The sequence below is a fragment of the Felis catus genome, chromosome A2 (genome assembly GCF_018350175.1).
Source record: "Felis catus isolate Fca126 chromosome A2, F.catus_Fca126_mat1.0, whole genome shotgun sequence".
Taxonomy (NCBI): Eukaryota; Metazoa; Chordata; class Mammalia; order Carnivora; family Felidae; genus Felis; species Felis catus.
The window spans coordinates 130,415,174-130,432,536 of NC_058369.1; the positions used below are offsets into that span (position 1 = coordinate 130,415,174).

At 36.7% G+C, this 17,363-nt stretch overlaps 1 protein-coding gene across 14 annotated transcripts in view; it reads right to left on the minus strand.

Annotated features, from left to right (window-relative positions):
* Positions 1 to 17,363, minus strand: part of IMMP2L (inner mitochondrial membrane peptidase subunit 2) — an 888,431-nt gene that overhangs the window by 815,405 nt on the left and 55,663 nt on the right. For all 14 annotated transcript variants that reach the window (XM_019825713.3, XM_023250510.2, XM_045053277.1 and 11 more), the window contains one exon: positions 331 to 434. In XM_019825713.3, coding sequence (XP_019681272.1) covers positions 331 to 434 — 104 coding nt within the window. The remainder of the gene's footprint in view (positions 1 to 330; positions 435 to 17,363) is intronic.

The window sequence follows — 17,363 nt, forward strand, 5'->3', positions numbered from 1 at the left end:
AGAGTTGCTTCCAAGATGCGAAATTTCAAAATAATCCAAACCAACACCAAATACAAGTACTCTGGACCATCAATATAATTTCTGATCCACATTTCATTAAAAACATTTTACCAAATTCACATATCTCAATCAACTGATATATTTTAGATATAAAAGAAAAATCCTTGTTTACAGCATTTTTACATTTCAAAAATGATTTTTAAAAATATATAGTTAAAATGTACCTATTAATTTAATAATTGGCAAAGATAGTCACAGCAAATTACCGGTTAAATTAGACAATTATAAATAATTTTATATAAAAATAAAGAATGTTTCTGATTTACTTACACCAATGACACAATGTCACCACGTTGTACTTCAAAATTCCTCACTTTCCAGTGGTTCAAAAGCACTACATCAGATGATTGGCTCCCCCCAGGATTCAAAGAAGGCTAAAAAATAAGGAGAAAGAGACACATCTATCATTTGTATTTTTCAATCTTCATGGTTCCTTGCACTTCATAGCTCTAGTGCAGTGCAATAAAACATTTCTAATATAGTAGCTTTCAATAAATTGCTGTTCTAAAGTAACTGCCAATGATGAGTTTTCAAAAAGACTCATCGGTATTCTTCACAGGTGAACCTGGGGTGGGGGGAGGGGGAGGAAATACATTACCAATACTTATTTGAAAGGAAAATGTGCTAGATATTCAAATCTTTACTAAGCTCCAGCAAAGAGGTTTGAAAAGCTTTAAGAAGGATTTTAAAAAAAAATGACGAAGAAGTGAATCAAACCTCCCAATGGAATATTCAGATGGGATCTAATTCCACAGTAGTGCACATCACTGTTCCATTTGCGGAAAAGCAGAAATTATCTCCAATCAACCAGGAAAACACCCACATGAAGAAAAGAAGGGAGCAGAAGAAACAGGGGATGGGACAATCATGGTACACATTGGGAATTTCCCACTCTGACCTCTCTTTTCTAGAGAGAAGAGGGAGTAAGGGTTGTGGTCCCAGTTTAAACCTGATAAACGACCTTCATTCTAGGATTCAGATGATTCTAGATGTGCCTCAGGATCGATAGGGAAAAAATTGAGACACATTTTGTGAGGAATTCATCTCAAGGTCAGGAACTGTCTAGGCATAAAAATTTGATTGAGGAACCATGAAGCCAGCAGGCCTGTCACTTGGACAGGGGTGCTGAAACAGCCAGTGGATAACAAGTCTGAAACCTGAGGTGGGAAGAGTGAAAATGAGAAAAGAAAAAGAAAAACTAGGAGAGCTTTCTCACCATGGACTCTCCAGGGTCTCTGAGAACGCCATGAGGGGAAACTGCAGTTTCTGCGGTTGTGGGAAAGGGCCAGACAAACCACAGCCGAGCCTCTCCATCTTCAATGACAGTGGCAGCAAGAGGAGACAGAGCCACAGCAGCCACGGCAGGAGCCAGGAAGGCCGTGGATGCCAGACCACAGCCAGCCGCCGGAGCAGTAGTGATATACTCTTTTTCAGAGATCCCTGAAATTACTTGAAGATTTCTACAAAGCAGATGTGGGCAAAGCTATAGAAGTTTTGTGTGGGGACAATTATCATGATCTTATTTTGGACTACCCAGGCTTTTTTTTGTGGCCAAAATATATTGGTTATTTTTGAAGATCTCAAACACTCCCACAGCTTCTACCAACTCCTTTATGTGATAATGCCTAAATATCTCTATCTTTAGTTTTGAATTCCGGCTACTCATTTCATTTAACGATCTTACGTAAAATTCAACATGATTAAATGGACTTTGTCATGATTTCTTACCAAAAAAGGTTTTCTTCCTTATTTTCTTACATCTTATTTACCTTTTCCCAGTCAACCAGCTTAAAATCTTAGTTATCTTTTTACTTCATATTTAACCAGTCACCAAGCTAAGGAGGTTTTTTTTTTTATTTTCCTTCACAATATCTTTCATTTATGGCCCATCTTTTCTCTTCCCTCTCCCTTCATCATACTTCAGGCACCAATTATCATATAACTCACCATGTATCTACACTAATCAGTCTTTCACTTTCAACTCAGTCATTCACTTCACTTCAATCATTCCTTAATGATTCCATTTCTTTTGAGCTAAATGATCTTGAGCAACTTACTTAACTTCATTATGCTTCGATTTCCTTAGTGGTAAAGTGATGATAGTTAGTAACTTACCTAATCAATAATAGTACACAAGAATAGCCAGTAGCCACAGAGTGCTTACCATGTGCACTGTTCTATTAATAAGAGCCAGACATACTGAGTGCAAGGCACTGTTCTAAGAGCTTTACAAGTTTTAACTGACTTGGTGAAATCATTCACTTAAAGTTTATAGAACAGTTCTTAACCCATAGTCAAGCTCTCAGTAATCCCTATTATTGGTAATACTACATCACAATTTTAATGAAAGGTAGTTTTGAATCCTTTCCCAGGTTCCTCCTCTGGTTCCACCCATAATAAGGAACAGAGCTGATGTAGTAGGATGAATCCTGGGGGCTTTTGGGGTCATGTGCTAGGGAATGCTTTTGCCATCACACAGTAGGGTTAGATTAAAAATTCGCCTTTCTGGGGTACCTGAGTGGCTCAGTAAGTTGACCTCCCGGCTCTTGATTTCGACTCAGGTCATGATCTCATGGTTTGTGAGACCAAGTCCTGCTATCAGCACAGAGACTGTTTGGGATTCTCTCTCTCTCTTTCTCTTTCTCTTTCTCTCTCTCTCTCTCTCTCTCTCTCTCTCTCTCTCTCTCTCTCTCTCTCTCCCCCCCCCCCCCCCCCCCCAGCTCATGCGTGCACACTCACTCTCTCTCAAGACAAATAAGTAAACTTAAAAAAATTCATCTTCCATAAGGGTTCAATCTCTCTCATTCATATTCTCTGTCTTTGAGTTCAGTACCTTGCAAGTCCCTTTCCCTTATTTCTTTGTATTTTTCCTCCTATACCACATGGTGTAATAAATGTGGCCTAGGGGGACGCCATCTGAACCACAAAGAGAAAATCTCCTTCCCATTGCATTTTCATTGAGTTTGTTTCTTTTTTTTCACCATCAGATTAGTGAAGAACAAAAGTGATTTAGTAATTTCTGACTGCTCTTCCTCATTCCCTTTTGTTGGTGTTTTTCAAAAGTTTGTGACCACCGTTCATAATGAGAACCATTTTACACACATGAACAAATACATAATTCTGAACAAAATTTCACAAAACAATAATTACCTTTACTACATACACCCTGATATTTTTTTATTTTCTCCTAATCTGTTTTTAAAATCCTATCTATAACCAACCATATTAAGTTCACATCCACTATGCTGATTTTATAACCTACTAATAAATTGCAACCCACAGCACAAAACTCATAGCTTTAGACAATTCTTCTTCAACCATTATGCCATGAAGTTTGCATTTTTCCAGAATTCTACCTTTAGCCCATTCATTCCTGCTTTTAATTTTTTTCTCTGAAAAATCTAATCAATATTCTCAGTTGCGAATACCATCCATATACCAATGACTCCTACATGCATAGTCCTAAATCACTTCCTCCTCTTTACTCAATTCATAGCACTTCACACTACAACACTTACATATTGTAATGTAATTTTTGTTTACCTGACTCTACAACTAAGCAGGAAGTACATTTTATCACTATTGTAACCCCCAGTTAGATTTATACTCCAACACCAACTACTTTTCTGAGATTCTAGCACATAGCTCTATGTGGTTGCTGGGCATCTCATCTGATCAAGTCATTCTCCTACTTTAAATCCTTCAGTAACTTCCCAACACTACCAACATGACTGGCTTCAAGATCAAAATCAAGAAACACATGATCTGCAGGACCCATTCAATCCCCACCTGCAGAGTTCCTACAGGTTAAATTAAACCACAAGCAGGTTATCCACGGACACTTTCAAGGCATCATATAAGAAAATATTTCTGCCTGCAACGTTGTCCCATTTTCCCACCTTGTGCCATCTGGTTAACTTATACAACAAAACAATATTTGAGTCTCAAGAGGCAAGGTCACAGCAATTATTTCCTAATAACCCTCATCTCTCCTTCTCCCCATTTCCATCTTCAGTCTCCATTAGGTGAGCAAAACTCTCAAGTTTTTATCACAACCTGTGATCATTTCTATCACAGCATATTTAAATGTGCATTGTAATTATTGTCTTGTCTGTCTTCCCAAGAGTCTATAAGCCTTTTGAGAATATGTTGTTTCTTATGTCTGTGTTCTTAACACCCAGGCACATAAGGTGATTAATAATTTTCAGCAGAAAGAATTTTAAAAAAATCAATTAATTAAATTCCTAAAAATTTCCCAAATTAACATGCCCAGAAGAGAGATGATTTCGACTCCAGCTCCCAGTTATACTTCTGCATCCCACTCCTTAGTTAACAGTATCACCATTCACCTTGCTCCCCAGACTAAAATACTCTTGAGTCAACCTCAATTTCATACTCTCCCTTTCGGTCTCCCAACATCTGACTGTCCCTCTGCCCAGAAAACCTTTTCCCGACTTGGAAAATTCTACTTATCTCTCAAAGGACTGCTTGGATGGTGACTTTTCTCTGTGAAGTCTTAAAAAAAAAAAAAAAAAAAAAAAAACAAAACAAAAAACAAAAAACTGAAGTTTCCTTGTAGAAAATAGGAAATTTACATCCTGGTGCTCCAAGGCCAAGGACAGAAGAATCCCCCTAGACGCAAATCTTGACACCAGGAATCATCTTTCCCTTACAGAATCAGTCATCAACCAGCTTTTCTAACTCCAGTTGTTAGAACCAAAAGGTAATGAGTTGTAAACAAAAAAATCTATGTAGGGGAAAAAATCCCAGAAGGAAGCATTTCTAATTTCAAACAGTAAAATATTAGAATCATCAGTCGACACCTAGAAGACCTTGCCTGATTTTATAAAGGAAACAACAGAATTTTCTTTTATCTTTCCTCTCCTCTACAAGGTTAAATTTATTCATCCCCCATCTGTGCTCCCTTGACTATTTAGGTTAACTTCAATGATAGTTCTTAAAACCTGGTTATAGGTATCTGCCTACACATATGACTCTTTCACTCAACTGTAAGCTTTCCAATTGCAGAAATCGTGTCTCACCCATGTTTGTACGCCCAGAAAAAGGGCTGGAAAATAGTATTTCTATATCTTAAAGTTTAAAAGATTGAAAAATTTTTGAAGTGTATTTAAGTAAGATGGCTCCTAACCAATGTAGATCATCTAAACAATGTATATATTTCTTTCAATGAAAACATATTCTAGATAAGTATGGTAAGAAATCTTCGGTGTCTCATCAAGTTAGGCAATTTAAGCATTAAGAATAAAGTTGAACAGGGCTTTATTATTATCCATAGTGAAATAATGCTAACATAATATTCATTATGTGAAACAGAATAAGACAGAATAAAATTTTCACAATAGAATACATTTTTTTCTTTACTGTTCATTTATGAATATGAATAACCACTTACCATAAAGAAAAAATTTCTTAAATTGAGAAACTATTCTACAGTACAGTACTATAACAACCATAGCTCTTTGTACTTCAATTTAAAAATTTATTAAAAAGAAAAAAAAAACACTTTAGTTCCTGAGTTTTCTAAAACAACTTTTGAGAAGAAAAATAATGCACTAACTTCAAAATGAAAAACTTATATGAAAATGAAGAAAATCTCATCTGGATAATGCTGTTTCAGAAAAATTAGTAAGTCATGTTATTACTTAGAAATCGTACATCTCACATTCCCTTGTGGGAATGGCAGTTTATGCTTCAGACAGAGCAAGTAATCTTTTCAAATCAAAGAAGTTATACACATGAAATCTAAATTAAAAGTCATAAACTTCAGAAACTGATGTAACCAGAGTCTATATTTTCTTGTCGTGCTGCTAATACCTTAAATCCTAGATTCCTTGAGACTACATCAAAATTATAACCAACTTAAAATAATAAAGTTTTTGAAGTAAGAAGCCTCAGAGAATATTTAACTTAGGAGTTTCCACCTCAATTTCAAAACGTGTAACTGTGTTAGATGTTCCTGCTAGGAGTCAAAGAGATTTCCGGTAGTAAGGGGAAAAACACTGATAATCACTGGGATTACCCACAAAGAACAAAACAAACCCCACAGTTGCTCTGCCCATCTTTTCTTCAGTGACTTGCATCTTCAAACTCCACTGATTTGTGGGCTTCTACCAAGGTGCATTAAGGCTAAACATCAACAACTTAGAGAGGTCTTTTGGATAGCCCTTGCTCTCAAGATAGAAAACTGTGGTCACATGTTGGCACCATTTCCTCACTAGCCAGATTACCTTAAACAAATCATTTAACCTTTCCATGCCTCATTTCCGCATCTATAAAATGGGGATTGCACTACCACCTACATCATAGGGTTGTTACAAGAAATAAATGAGAGTGTCACAAAACGTTAACACAATGCATGATGCAGAGTAAAGAGTCAACAAATTAAGATGATGAAGATGGGGGGGGGGGCACGCCTGGGTGCCTCAGTCGGTTCAGTGTCCGACTTCAGCTCTGATCATGATCTCACAGTTGGTGAGTTCGAGCTGTGCTGACAGCTCAGAGCCTGGAGCCTGCTTCAGATTCTGTGTCTCCCTCTCTCTCTGCCCCTCCCTTGCTCGTGGTCTGTCTCTCTCTGCCTCTCAAAAATAAATAAAAGTGTTAAAAAATTTTTAAATAAAAAAAAAAGATGATAAAGATGGTGCTAGCAACAACAGAACAACAACAACAAAATCAATTACAGTATTATTTCTGTAAAACTCAAGATAAGATTAAACCTTTACATGTTGTCCTGAATGTTTTTCCTTTTAAATACTAAACTGGAAATCTTCAGGCTGAAAATTCAACCCTTTATTTCTAAATTCTTGATGGATTATTTCTTCATTTCCTTTAAGCAAGTAAAGTCAACACTTTGATTTTGGATCTCAATTGTCCGGCTTTAGGAATTAATCCCCCCAAAATTCAAGGTGCACAACTATTTAGTTAAAAATATTTTCTATAAAAACATGATGTTTTAACTTATCATTTTTAAACATACACACATATACATACATATATAAAAATATATCCATTAAAAATCTAAGTCATTAGCTCTGACTGATGAGATTATGGTTTCCTTTTCTGTCTTTCTTTTCTTGGGTGGGGATTTTTGTAACATTAAAGAAGTTTATGGTATGCTTTGTTCTGACCTAGGTATTGTATCTTTCATTCTAAGAAAGATAACATAAGTCAGCAGATCTCAACAGATGTTAATAAATTATGCTAAAACTAGAAATAGCAGATTTCAAACCTGCTTTTGGAACAAGTACAACACAGCATTTGTGCTTTAATGCTATCTCTGATCAAAGACTATGCTGAAGGATTTTTATTCCTCCTACAAACAAATATTATTGTCAAGGCATCCTAAATTCTCAGCTTGTGTCCAAGTTCAAACCATATGACAGTTTTGGGGGAATTTATGTCTTGGTTTAGAAAAATAAAACTCCCCTAGAGAACTGAACAGAGACATGATGGATTTCTTACCTTGTAAGATTTAGCCACAGCCATCAATCAGTAAATGATATTATTCGATTTTGATTTTTTCTATGAATTTCTTATTCATGTTTTTGCACATTTTTTTAATTAAAATAAAAAACAAATTCACAGCCTATAATTCACTACCTATTGTCTACCAACAAAGCTGGTTTTAACCTCATTTCTCTAGCTCTTTCAACCCCATCAGGCCTATAAAGAGCACCATCTACCCTGGCTACATACAATCTAAAATGTTTGAATATTAAATATTATGCTTTCAGTGACATGGTCCCCAGTTGCAGCCATGAGGAACCAATAGTAGCCCTCAGATTTCTTTTGAAGAGAAATGATGATTTCTTTTTTAAACTGCAGTGCTGGCCAAGAAGCATGAAGTACAGTTAAAATAAATATGTATTCTGACTATAGACTTATTATTACTATGAGAAGCCACACTTTTGAAAGAATGTGGATAAAATGGTCTAAAATGTCATCTCCCTTCCCTTGCTATTGAGGCTTGTAGAGCTCCTGGATTTGTCTCACTAGGTGTACAAAATAAAATGGACTATAACTGTACCCAAATCTGCATGAAGATTTAAGTTAGAAATGGACCATTCCTTTCAGTTAAAGGAAACCTATTATCCCTACTCCTTAATACTTGACCCCCTTCAATGACCAACCATCTAATTCAAAAATTATTCAAACTTCTGTCCTTAGGGCCCTTAACCTGACAAGGCTATTAAAACCTAGAGTCACACATACATTACACTTGAGTGCTAAAAGGAGGAAATTCAAATCATCAAGCATCTCAGGAAATTTATACTTATTAAACCCTAGTTACATCTGACACTTTATTAATAAGTACAGAATGATGGGTTCTTCATGCCTGCTGCAGTTTCCAGAGGCTCCCCCACAGGAGCATCTGGCAATATCATGAAATTCCCATTAGAAATCCCTTCTTACAGAGTCACTTTAGAGCTCTGGCCTAGACCAGCCACCCCACCTTGACCAAACAGTCCTGGCAGCCTCTTTCTGCTCACGTGTAGACTCTGGACAGGTCCCACATGAGCTGGGAAAGAGATAGACTCCCCACATGTCCCACTTAAAGAACAGGGGGGTGAAAAGGGGGTGCCTTCGTGAAGGATGTGAAGCTATAAAAATTGTGCTCTCTTTCACGTGTTCAACTCTTCATCCCTGAAAAACTACTGACTTCCAACTCTGCCAGGTACTGTGCTAGACAATGCAATTCTTCACCCTTGCGAATCCAGATATGGACCTAATTACATCTTATTCAGGGATCTGAGAGCCTTTTTAAAAAATAACTTTGTTTTAATCACATCCTCTTTCTTACAGACATACAGTTCTTCAGCATTCCCCACTTAAAATTGGAGTGAATATATTCTTCCTCTTTTTGTTTTTACTGCATGAAATTTCATTTACATAAAAATGACCTGTATTTCTGTAGATACTACACTTCTTATTTTTTCTTTAAAAACCAGGCCCTTAGAGCTCTATTAATACAACTTTTAAATGAACATATACCATATTAATTTAACTTGGAAGTATAGTGAGTGGCTAATTTTTCATTCTCCTAACCTCTGGATGTATTACCTATGTACTAGAGAGTGACACATCACAATTTAACAGGCACTCTCTTATATTGCTTGTACAATAAAAAAATCTTTACAAACTATCTAAAAGATAATTTGCCAAAATGTATCTAAAGTCTTTAAACTGGTCTTATCCTTAGACCAGAAAATGCCACTCTTAGAAAATTATCCTAAGGAAATGGTAAAAAAAAAAAAAATTATATATATATTCACACACACACACAAACATATTCATCATATATTATTTATAATAGCTAATTGAGCTAATCTTAGTACCAAGGGAAAACATTAAATGGTTAAATGATATGGTATGGGGATACTAAAAGACATTAAAAATCATACTGCAAATGTATGGCCAACTAATCTTTGACACAGCAGGAAAGAATATCCAATGGAAAAAAGAGTCTCTACCAAATGGTGCTGGGAGAACCAGACGGCAACATGCATAAGAATGAAACTGGACTACTTTCTGACACCATATACAAGAATACACTCAAAATGGATGAAAGACCTAAATGTGAGACAGAAAACCATCAAAATCCTAGAGGAGAAAACAGGCAACAACCTCTCTGACTTTGGCCACAGCCAAAGCCATTTGACATGTCTCTGAAAGCAAGGGAAATAAAAGCAAAAATGAACTATTGGGACCTCATCAAGATAAAAACCTTCTGCAAAGCAAACAGTCAACAAAACTAAAAGGCATCTGATGGAATGGGAGAAGATATTTGCAAATGACATATCAGATACAGGGTTAGTATCCAAAATCTATAAAGAGCTTATCAAACTCAACACCCGAAAAATGAATAATCCAGTGAAAAAAATGGGCAGATGAATAAACATTTTTCCAAAGAAGACATCCAGATGGCCAAGAGACACATGAAAAGATGCTCAATATCACTCATCATCAGGGAAATATAAATCAAAACCACATTGAGATACCACCTCACATAGGTCAGAGTGGTAAAATTAACAACTCAGGAAACAACAGGTGTTGGAGACGATATAGAGAAATGGGAACCCTCTTGCAGTGTTGGTGGGAAAGCAAACTGATGCAGCCACTCTGGAAAACAGTGTAGAGGTTCCTCAAAAAATTAAAATAGAGTTACCCTATGACCCAGCAATAGCACTACTAGGAATTTATCCAAAGGATACAGGAGTGCTGATTCATAGGGGCACATGTACCCCAATGTTTATAGCAGCACTATCAACAATAGCCAAATTATGGAAAAAGCCCAAATGTCCATCCACTGATGAGTGGATAAGAAGATGTGATATATATATACACAATGGAATACGACTCAGCAATAAAAAAATAATGGAATCTTGCCATTTGCAAAAATGTGGATGGAACTGGAGGGTATTATGCTGAATGAAATAAGTCAGTCAGAGAAAGGCAGATACCATGTTTTCACTCATATGTGGAATTTGAGAAACTTAACAGAAGACCATGGGGGAAGGGAAGGAATAAAATAGTTATAAACAGAGTGGAAGGCAAACCCTAAGAGAGTCTTAAATACAGAGAACAAATTGAGGGTTGATGGGGGTGGGGAGGGCAGGGGACAGGGAAAATGGGTGATGGGCATTGAGGAGGGCACTTGTTGGGCTGAGCACTGGGTGTTGTATGTAAGTGATGGATCATGGGAATCTACTCCCAAAATCAAAAGTACACTGTATACACTATATGTTAGCTAACTTGACAATAAATTATATTTTAAAAAATCATACTGACAAAAATTTTTAAAGATATTTGGATATGTTTCGTGAAATAAATTAGGTGAAAATGTAATAAATTTAAAAAACAGCAAATTAGTGTGATCCACTATAGAGAAAGAAGGGAGAGAGAGAGAGGGAGGGAGAAAGGGAGGGAAATTGTACAGAAAAGGATGATAAGAATTTATAATGGTTCAGAAATGCAAACTGAAGTTAAAAGCCTGGGCTTAAATCTGTAATTTTCTTTGAGTCTCTTAAGGTTTGTTTCTCTCTCTCTATCTCTCTTTTTCCCCCTCCCATATATTCATCTGCTTTGTTTCTTAAATTGTACATATGAGTAAAATCATATGGCATTTGTCTTTTTCTGACTTATTTCACTAAGCGTAATACACTCTAGCTCCATCCACATCATTGTAAATGGCAAGATTTCATTCTTTTTGATGGCTAATATTCCATTGTATATCTATACCATGTCGTCTTTACCCATTCATCAGTTATTGGACATTTGGGCTCTCAATAGTTTGGTTATTGTTGGTAATGCTGCTATAAACATCAGGGTACATGTACTCCTTCAAATCTGTAGTTTTGTATCCTTTGGGTAAATTCCTAGTCATGCTATTGCTGGATCATAGGGTAGTTCTACTTTTAACTTTTCGAGGAACCTCCATACTGTTCTCCAGAATGGTTGCAGCAGTTTGTATTCCCACCAGCAGTGCAAGAGAGTTCCCCTTTCTCCACATCCTCACCAATACCTGTTGTTTCTTGAGTTGCTAATTTTAGCCATTCTGACAGGTGTCACGTGGTATCTCATCATGGTTTTGATTTGTATTTCCCTGATAATCAGTGATGTTGAGCATGTTTTCATGTGTCTCTTAGCTATCTAGATGTCTTCTTTGGAAAATGTCTTCTCATGTCTTCTGCCCATTTCTTCACTGGATTATTTGTTTTTTAGGTGTTTAGTTTGATAAGTTCTTTATAGGTTTTGGATACAAATGCTTTATATGATATGTCATTTGCAAATATCTTCTCCTATTCCATAGGCTACCTTTTAGTTTTGTTGATAGTTTCCTTTGCTGTGCATAAGTTTTTATCTTGATGAAGTCCCAACAGTTCATTTTTGCTTTTGTTTCCCTTGCCTCAGGCAACATGTCTAGTAAGAAGTTGCTGAGGCCAAGGTCAAAGAGGTTGCTGCTTGTGTTCTCCTCTAGGATTTTAATGGTTTCCTGTCTCACATTTAGGTCTTTCATCCATTTTGAATTTATTTTTGTGTATGGTGTCAGAAAGTAGTCCAGTTTTATTCCTATGCATTTTGCTGTCCAGTTTTCCCAACAACATTTGTTGTTGTTGTTGTTGTTGTTTTTATGTTTATTTTTGAGAAAGAGAGAAAGCATGAGCAGGGGAGGGGCAGAGACAGAGGAGGACAGAGGATCCAAAGTGGGCTCCATGCTGATAGCAGCAAGCCTGATGGGAAGCTTGAACTCATGAACTGTGAGATCATGGCCTGAGCCGAAGTCAGACGCTGAACCCACTGTGCCATCCAGACACCCCTCAACTCCATCTGTTGAAGAGACGGTCTTATTTCCATTGGATATTCTTTCCTGCTTTGTCAAAGATTAGTTGACCATATAGTTGTCGCTTTTGTGGGTTTTCTACTCTGTTCCACTGATCTATGTGTCTGTTTTTGCACCAGTACCATAGCATCTTCATGACTACAGCTTTATAATATAGCTTAGAGAACAAACTGAGGGTTGATGGAGGGAGGTGAGCAGGGGATGGGCTAGTTGGGTGATGGGTATGAAGGAGGGTACTTGTTAAGATGAGCACTGGGTATTGTATGTGTGGGGGGCCGGGCCCCGGTGCCAGTCTGAGACCAGGTCAAGCAACGTTCCCCGTTGACTCAAGCCAACCCGGTGGTTCCCCCTCCCATTCATGTGGGAGGCGGGGCCCCGGTGCCAGGCTGAGACCGGGTCGAGCAACGTTCCCTGTTGACTCACGCCAACCCGGTGGTTCCCCCTCCCATTCCCCCACTTTCAAGGGCATGTGAAAGCCTTGTCAAGGCTGACAGAGTTAATTCCTGAAGACTGTGGTCTGCAGGTGTTGGCAGTAATGCTACCTCCCTTTTTCTACCCCGAGTCAGATAGACACAAACATGGGAACTGTGTTTTGCTAGCAATCTATCAACAAGGTCTTGTGACCCGTTCACAAAGTTCACAAGGTATACAGAACTAAATGTTTTGGCTGGCAGTGATCATGTGAAACCTGTTTATTCTTAGAATGACCTGATCCATAAGAGTCTTATATTATAAAAGATTGTGTACAGCAACAATAAAGCCGTCACTTGGGCCATCAGCCCAGGGGACCCTCCTGTTCCCAAACTTTCTCTTCTCTCTTTTTTCTTGCATTCCCCTACCCTCAGGACCCTGACCTCGGTGTTTGTCGCGCCGGTTGCAACATGTATGTAAGTGACGAATCACTGAATTCTACTCCTGAAGTCAATATTGCACTGTATGTTAACTAACTAGAATTTAAATAAAAATTTGAAAAGAAAAAAATAAGGTAATTTTTAACAAATCAATATCTCTTCTCCTGTTTTGTCATCTGTAAAATGTTTAGTAATAGTACCTTCATTACAGGGTTGTGGGGAATACTAAATAAATTATTATATTTAAAGTGAATACTATATCTAATGCCCAAAAATACAGTGATCATTCAATATTTCCCAACTATTATTATTATAGAATATCATCTTAAAATTAACTAATTCTGGAAGGTGATGTAAATTATTTTTATTTTGAGTATTTTTCTATTTTTTTCCAAGTTTTCTTCAATTATTATGCAATGCCTTAGAGTAAGAACAAACTAATTTTTTAAAGATAAAAACCATCTGATTTTTACATCCTTTTATTACAAATATTTATGAAGTGTGGTTTCTTCTTTAACAAATTCTTCAGTGTTTGAGCATTCCCTTAATTCAGATCACTATAACTAGACTGCAAACTTTCTGGTTCAGTGCAATACTGCAATAACTATAAAACACTACCGTTAAATATGTGTATGGTGTTTCCATAAAACAGATATTGAGTTAGCTTTTTAAATTAATAGCTCTAATTAATCATGACAAGATATAGATCATGTATAATTAATAAGATAAAATTTACATAAATTAAAATTTTTACATATTATCACAAAGACAGATCGTTATATGTAATATAAGCCAACTACATGGATACATCTATAGATTGGCACCAAGATATATCTATACACTGACAAATCCATAACTTCCTCATAAAATTGAATAAAGCTTTCTTAGTCACTAGTAGGTCCTTCTCCATTGCCCAAAAGAATCTCTCTAATTTATCCCCTAGCCTAAAAAAAAGTTCCTAGTAAGGTATATAGCAACTGAAAAAAAGTGATTCAACAAATAAAATGTTTTTAAGAGGCTGCTTGGATTTCCCTAGGTGTACTTAACTGCAAAGAAGCCAAATTCCCCAACAGATAGAACATACCAATCCATATACTTCACTTGTACAACATTTGTGAACAAATCTGTGAAGATGAGAACATGGATTTGAGATCTTTAGCTCCTCCCTGTTGAACTCATGTGGAATCCTTCGGGTGAAGAGAAAAAAAAAAACATCCTCCCTTTCTAACAATATAAAAGTGTGTCAGAAATTTTGATCCACAGGACTCCTGAATTACATGAATCAAAGTGATCAGAACTAAAGGTTTCAACTGTGTAGGAGACAAATAACATATCAAAAGGACAGATAAAAGACAGAAGTATGTAGTCTTTATACTACTTATTTATACAATTATTGATACAAAATAAACATTCTAAAACCTAATACAAAATCATTTATTTGCTCTTGATTTTGCAGTTTCAGGTATGCTTAGCTAGGTTGTAGTCAACCGGTCTGACTGGAGATCACTCAGGCAGCTACAACCATAGAGATAGTACTGGTCCCAAAGGACAAACTCTACAAGCTCTTGTTATAAGCAAGCATCTAACAAGCCTCTGTTTGCATGTTGTTTCCTGTAATTCCATTGGCCAGAGGGACTAATTAATATGGCCAAATCAAGAGTCAGGGTAGGGGACTACACAAGAGCTTGGGAACCAAGAGGCATGACTCATGAGAGTTGGTGGTGGATGAGAGGACATTAATGTAACAATCTCTCAAAGTCCGTTTGCAAAAGGATCAAAGTCCGTGGATGAGGATCCTACGGTAGACTTCAAATGCAGTTCATCTTGAATCACAGGCTTATGAAGCAAAAAGACAAGTTATCTGTCCCCCAAACACCCAATATGCAATGGAAAGACAGGGACAGGATAACCACAAAAGATTTTTCAAAAAGAATCAGAGAAATACAGAAGTCATTTGTCCATATCAAGTCTTAAATTCAGCTGCAGATGTTGTCAGGGACTCCTACCCTTGGGACAGGAATATTCTTTCATTAGGACTCATTTTATTATCTGCAATGGTCTCCTAATCTATTGCTGTCCATGGGTCTTTGCTCTCCCCTCTGGGCTTCTGACTTCAAAATGCATTCTTTTTAAAAAGAAATGCTTCTGTTCATTGTAATCTTGGGCCCAGAGGTCTCTTTTTAAACTGGCCACCTCTTTTATTTTTCTCATTATTTTTAAAAATTTTAATTCCATTACAGTTAACATACAGTTATATTTATTTCAGGTGTACAAAACAGTGATTCAGCAACTCTATGTTTTACTCAGTGCTCATCATAATAAGTGTACTTTTAATCCCCTTCACCTATTTCACCCATCCCCTGACCCACCTCCCCTCTGGTAACCATCAATTTCTTCTCTATAGTTAAGAGTCTGTTGGGGTGCCTGGATGGCTTAGTTGGTTGAGCATCCAACTCTTGATTTCAGTTCAGGCCATGATCTCATGATTTATGAGCTCGAGCCCCGTGTCAGGCTCTGCACTGAGAGCTCGGAGCCTGATTGGTATTTTCTCTCTCTGCCCCTTCCTCACTTGCGCATGCTCTCTCTCTCTCAAAATAAATAAATAAATTTAAAAACAAAGAGCCTTTTTCTGGGTTTCCTCTTTTTTCCCTTTGTTTCTTAAATTCCACATCAGTGAAATCACATGGTATTTGCTTTCTCTGACTGACTTATTTTGCTTAGCATAGTACTCTAGCTTCATCCATGTCATTGCAAATAGCAAGATTTAATTCTTTTTTTATGGCTGGATAATTATATTATATATATATATATATATATATATATATATACACACACACACATGTATATATGCATGCCATATATATACATATATGTGTGTACATATGCCACTTCTTCATTCATTTATTGATGGACACTTGGGCTGCTTCCATAATTTGGCTATTATAATAATGCTGCAATAAACATTGAGGTGCCTATAACTTTTTGAATTAGTGTTTTCATATTCTTTGGGTAAATATCCAATATTGCAATTGCTGGATTGTAGGATAATTCTATTTTTAAATTTTTGAGGAACTGCCACACTGTCTTCCACAGTGGCTGCACCAGTTTGCATTCCCACCAACAGTGCAGATGGGTTCCTTTTTCTCCACATCCTCACCAACACTTGTTGTCTCTTGTGTTTTTGATTTAAGCCATTCTGACAGGTTTAACATGAGATCTCATTGTGGTTTTGATTTGCATTTTCCTGATGATGACTGATGTTGAGTATTTCTCATGTGTCTATTGGCCATTTGTATGTCTTCTTTGGAGAAATGTCTTTTCATGTCTCATGCCCATTTTTGAATTAGATTGTGAGGTTTTTTGGTGAGAAGTTGTATAAGTTCTTTATATACTTGAATACTGACCCTTTATTGGATATGTTCTTTGCAAATATCTTCTCCCATTCAGTAGTTTGTTTTTAGCTTTGATTGTTTCTTGTGCAGAAACTTATTTTGATGTAGTCCCAATAGTTTATTTTTGCTTTGTTTCCTTGCCTCATGAGATGTATCTAGAAAAATGTTGCTAGAGCTAATGTCAGAGAAATTACTGCCTGTGCTCTCTTCTAAGATTTTTACGGTTTTAGGTCTCACATTTAGGTCTTTAATCCATTTTGACTTTATCTCTGTGTATGCAGTAAGAAAGTGGTCCAATTTCATTCTTTTGCAGGTTGTTGCTCAGTTTTCCCAACACCATTTGTTGAAGAGACTGTCTTTTTCTTATTGCATATTCTTGCCTCCCTTCCTAAAAATTAATTGATGATATAGCCATGGGCTTGTTTCTGGGCTCTCTGTTCTGTTCCATTGATCTATGTGTCTATTTTAGAGCCAGTACCATACTGTTTTGATTACTATAGTATAGCTTTGTAGTATAACTTGAAATATAGACTTGTGATAACTTCAGCTTTGTTTTTCTTTTTCAAGACTACTTTGGCTATTCACGGTCTTTTGTGGTTCCATACAAATTTGACCATTCCTTTTAGTATATATCAATTCAAGTCCCTTAAAATTCTGTAGACTTCCTATTCATCTCATTGACATTCACTCCGTTCCCCCATA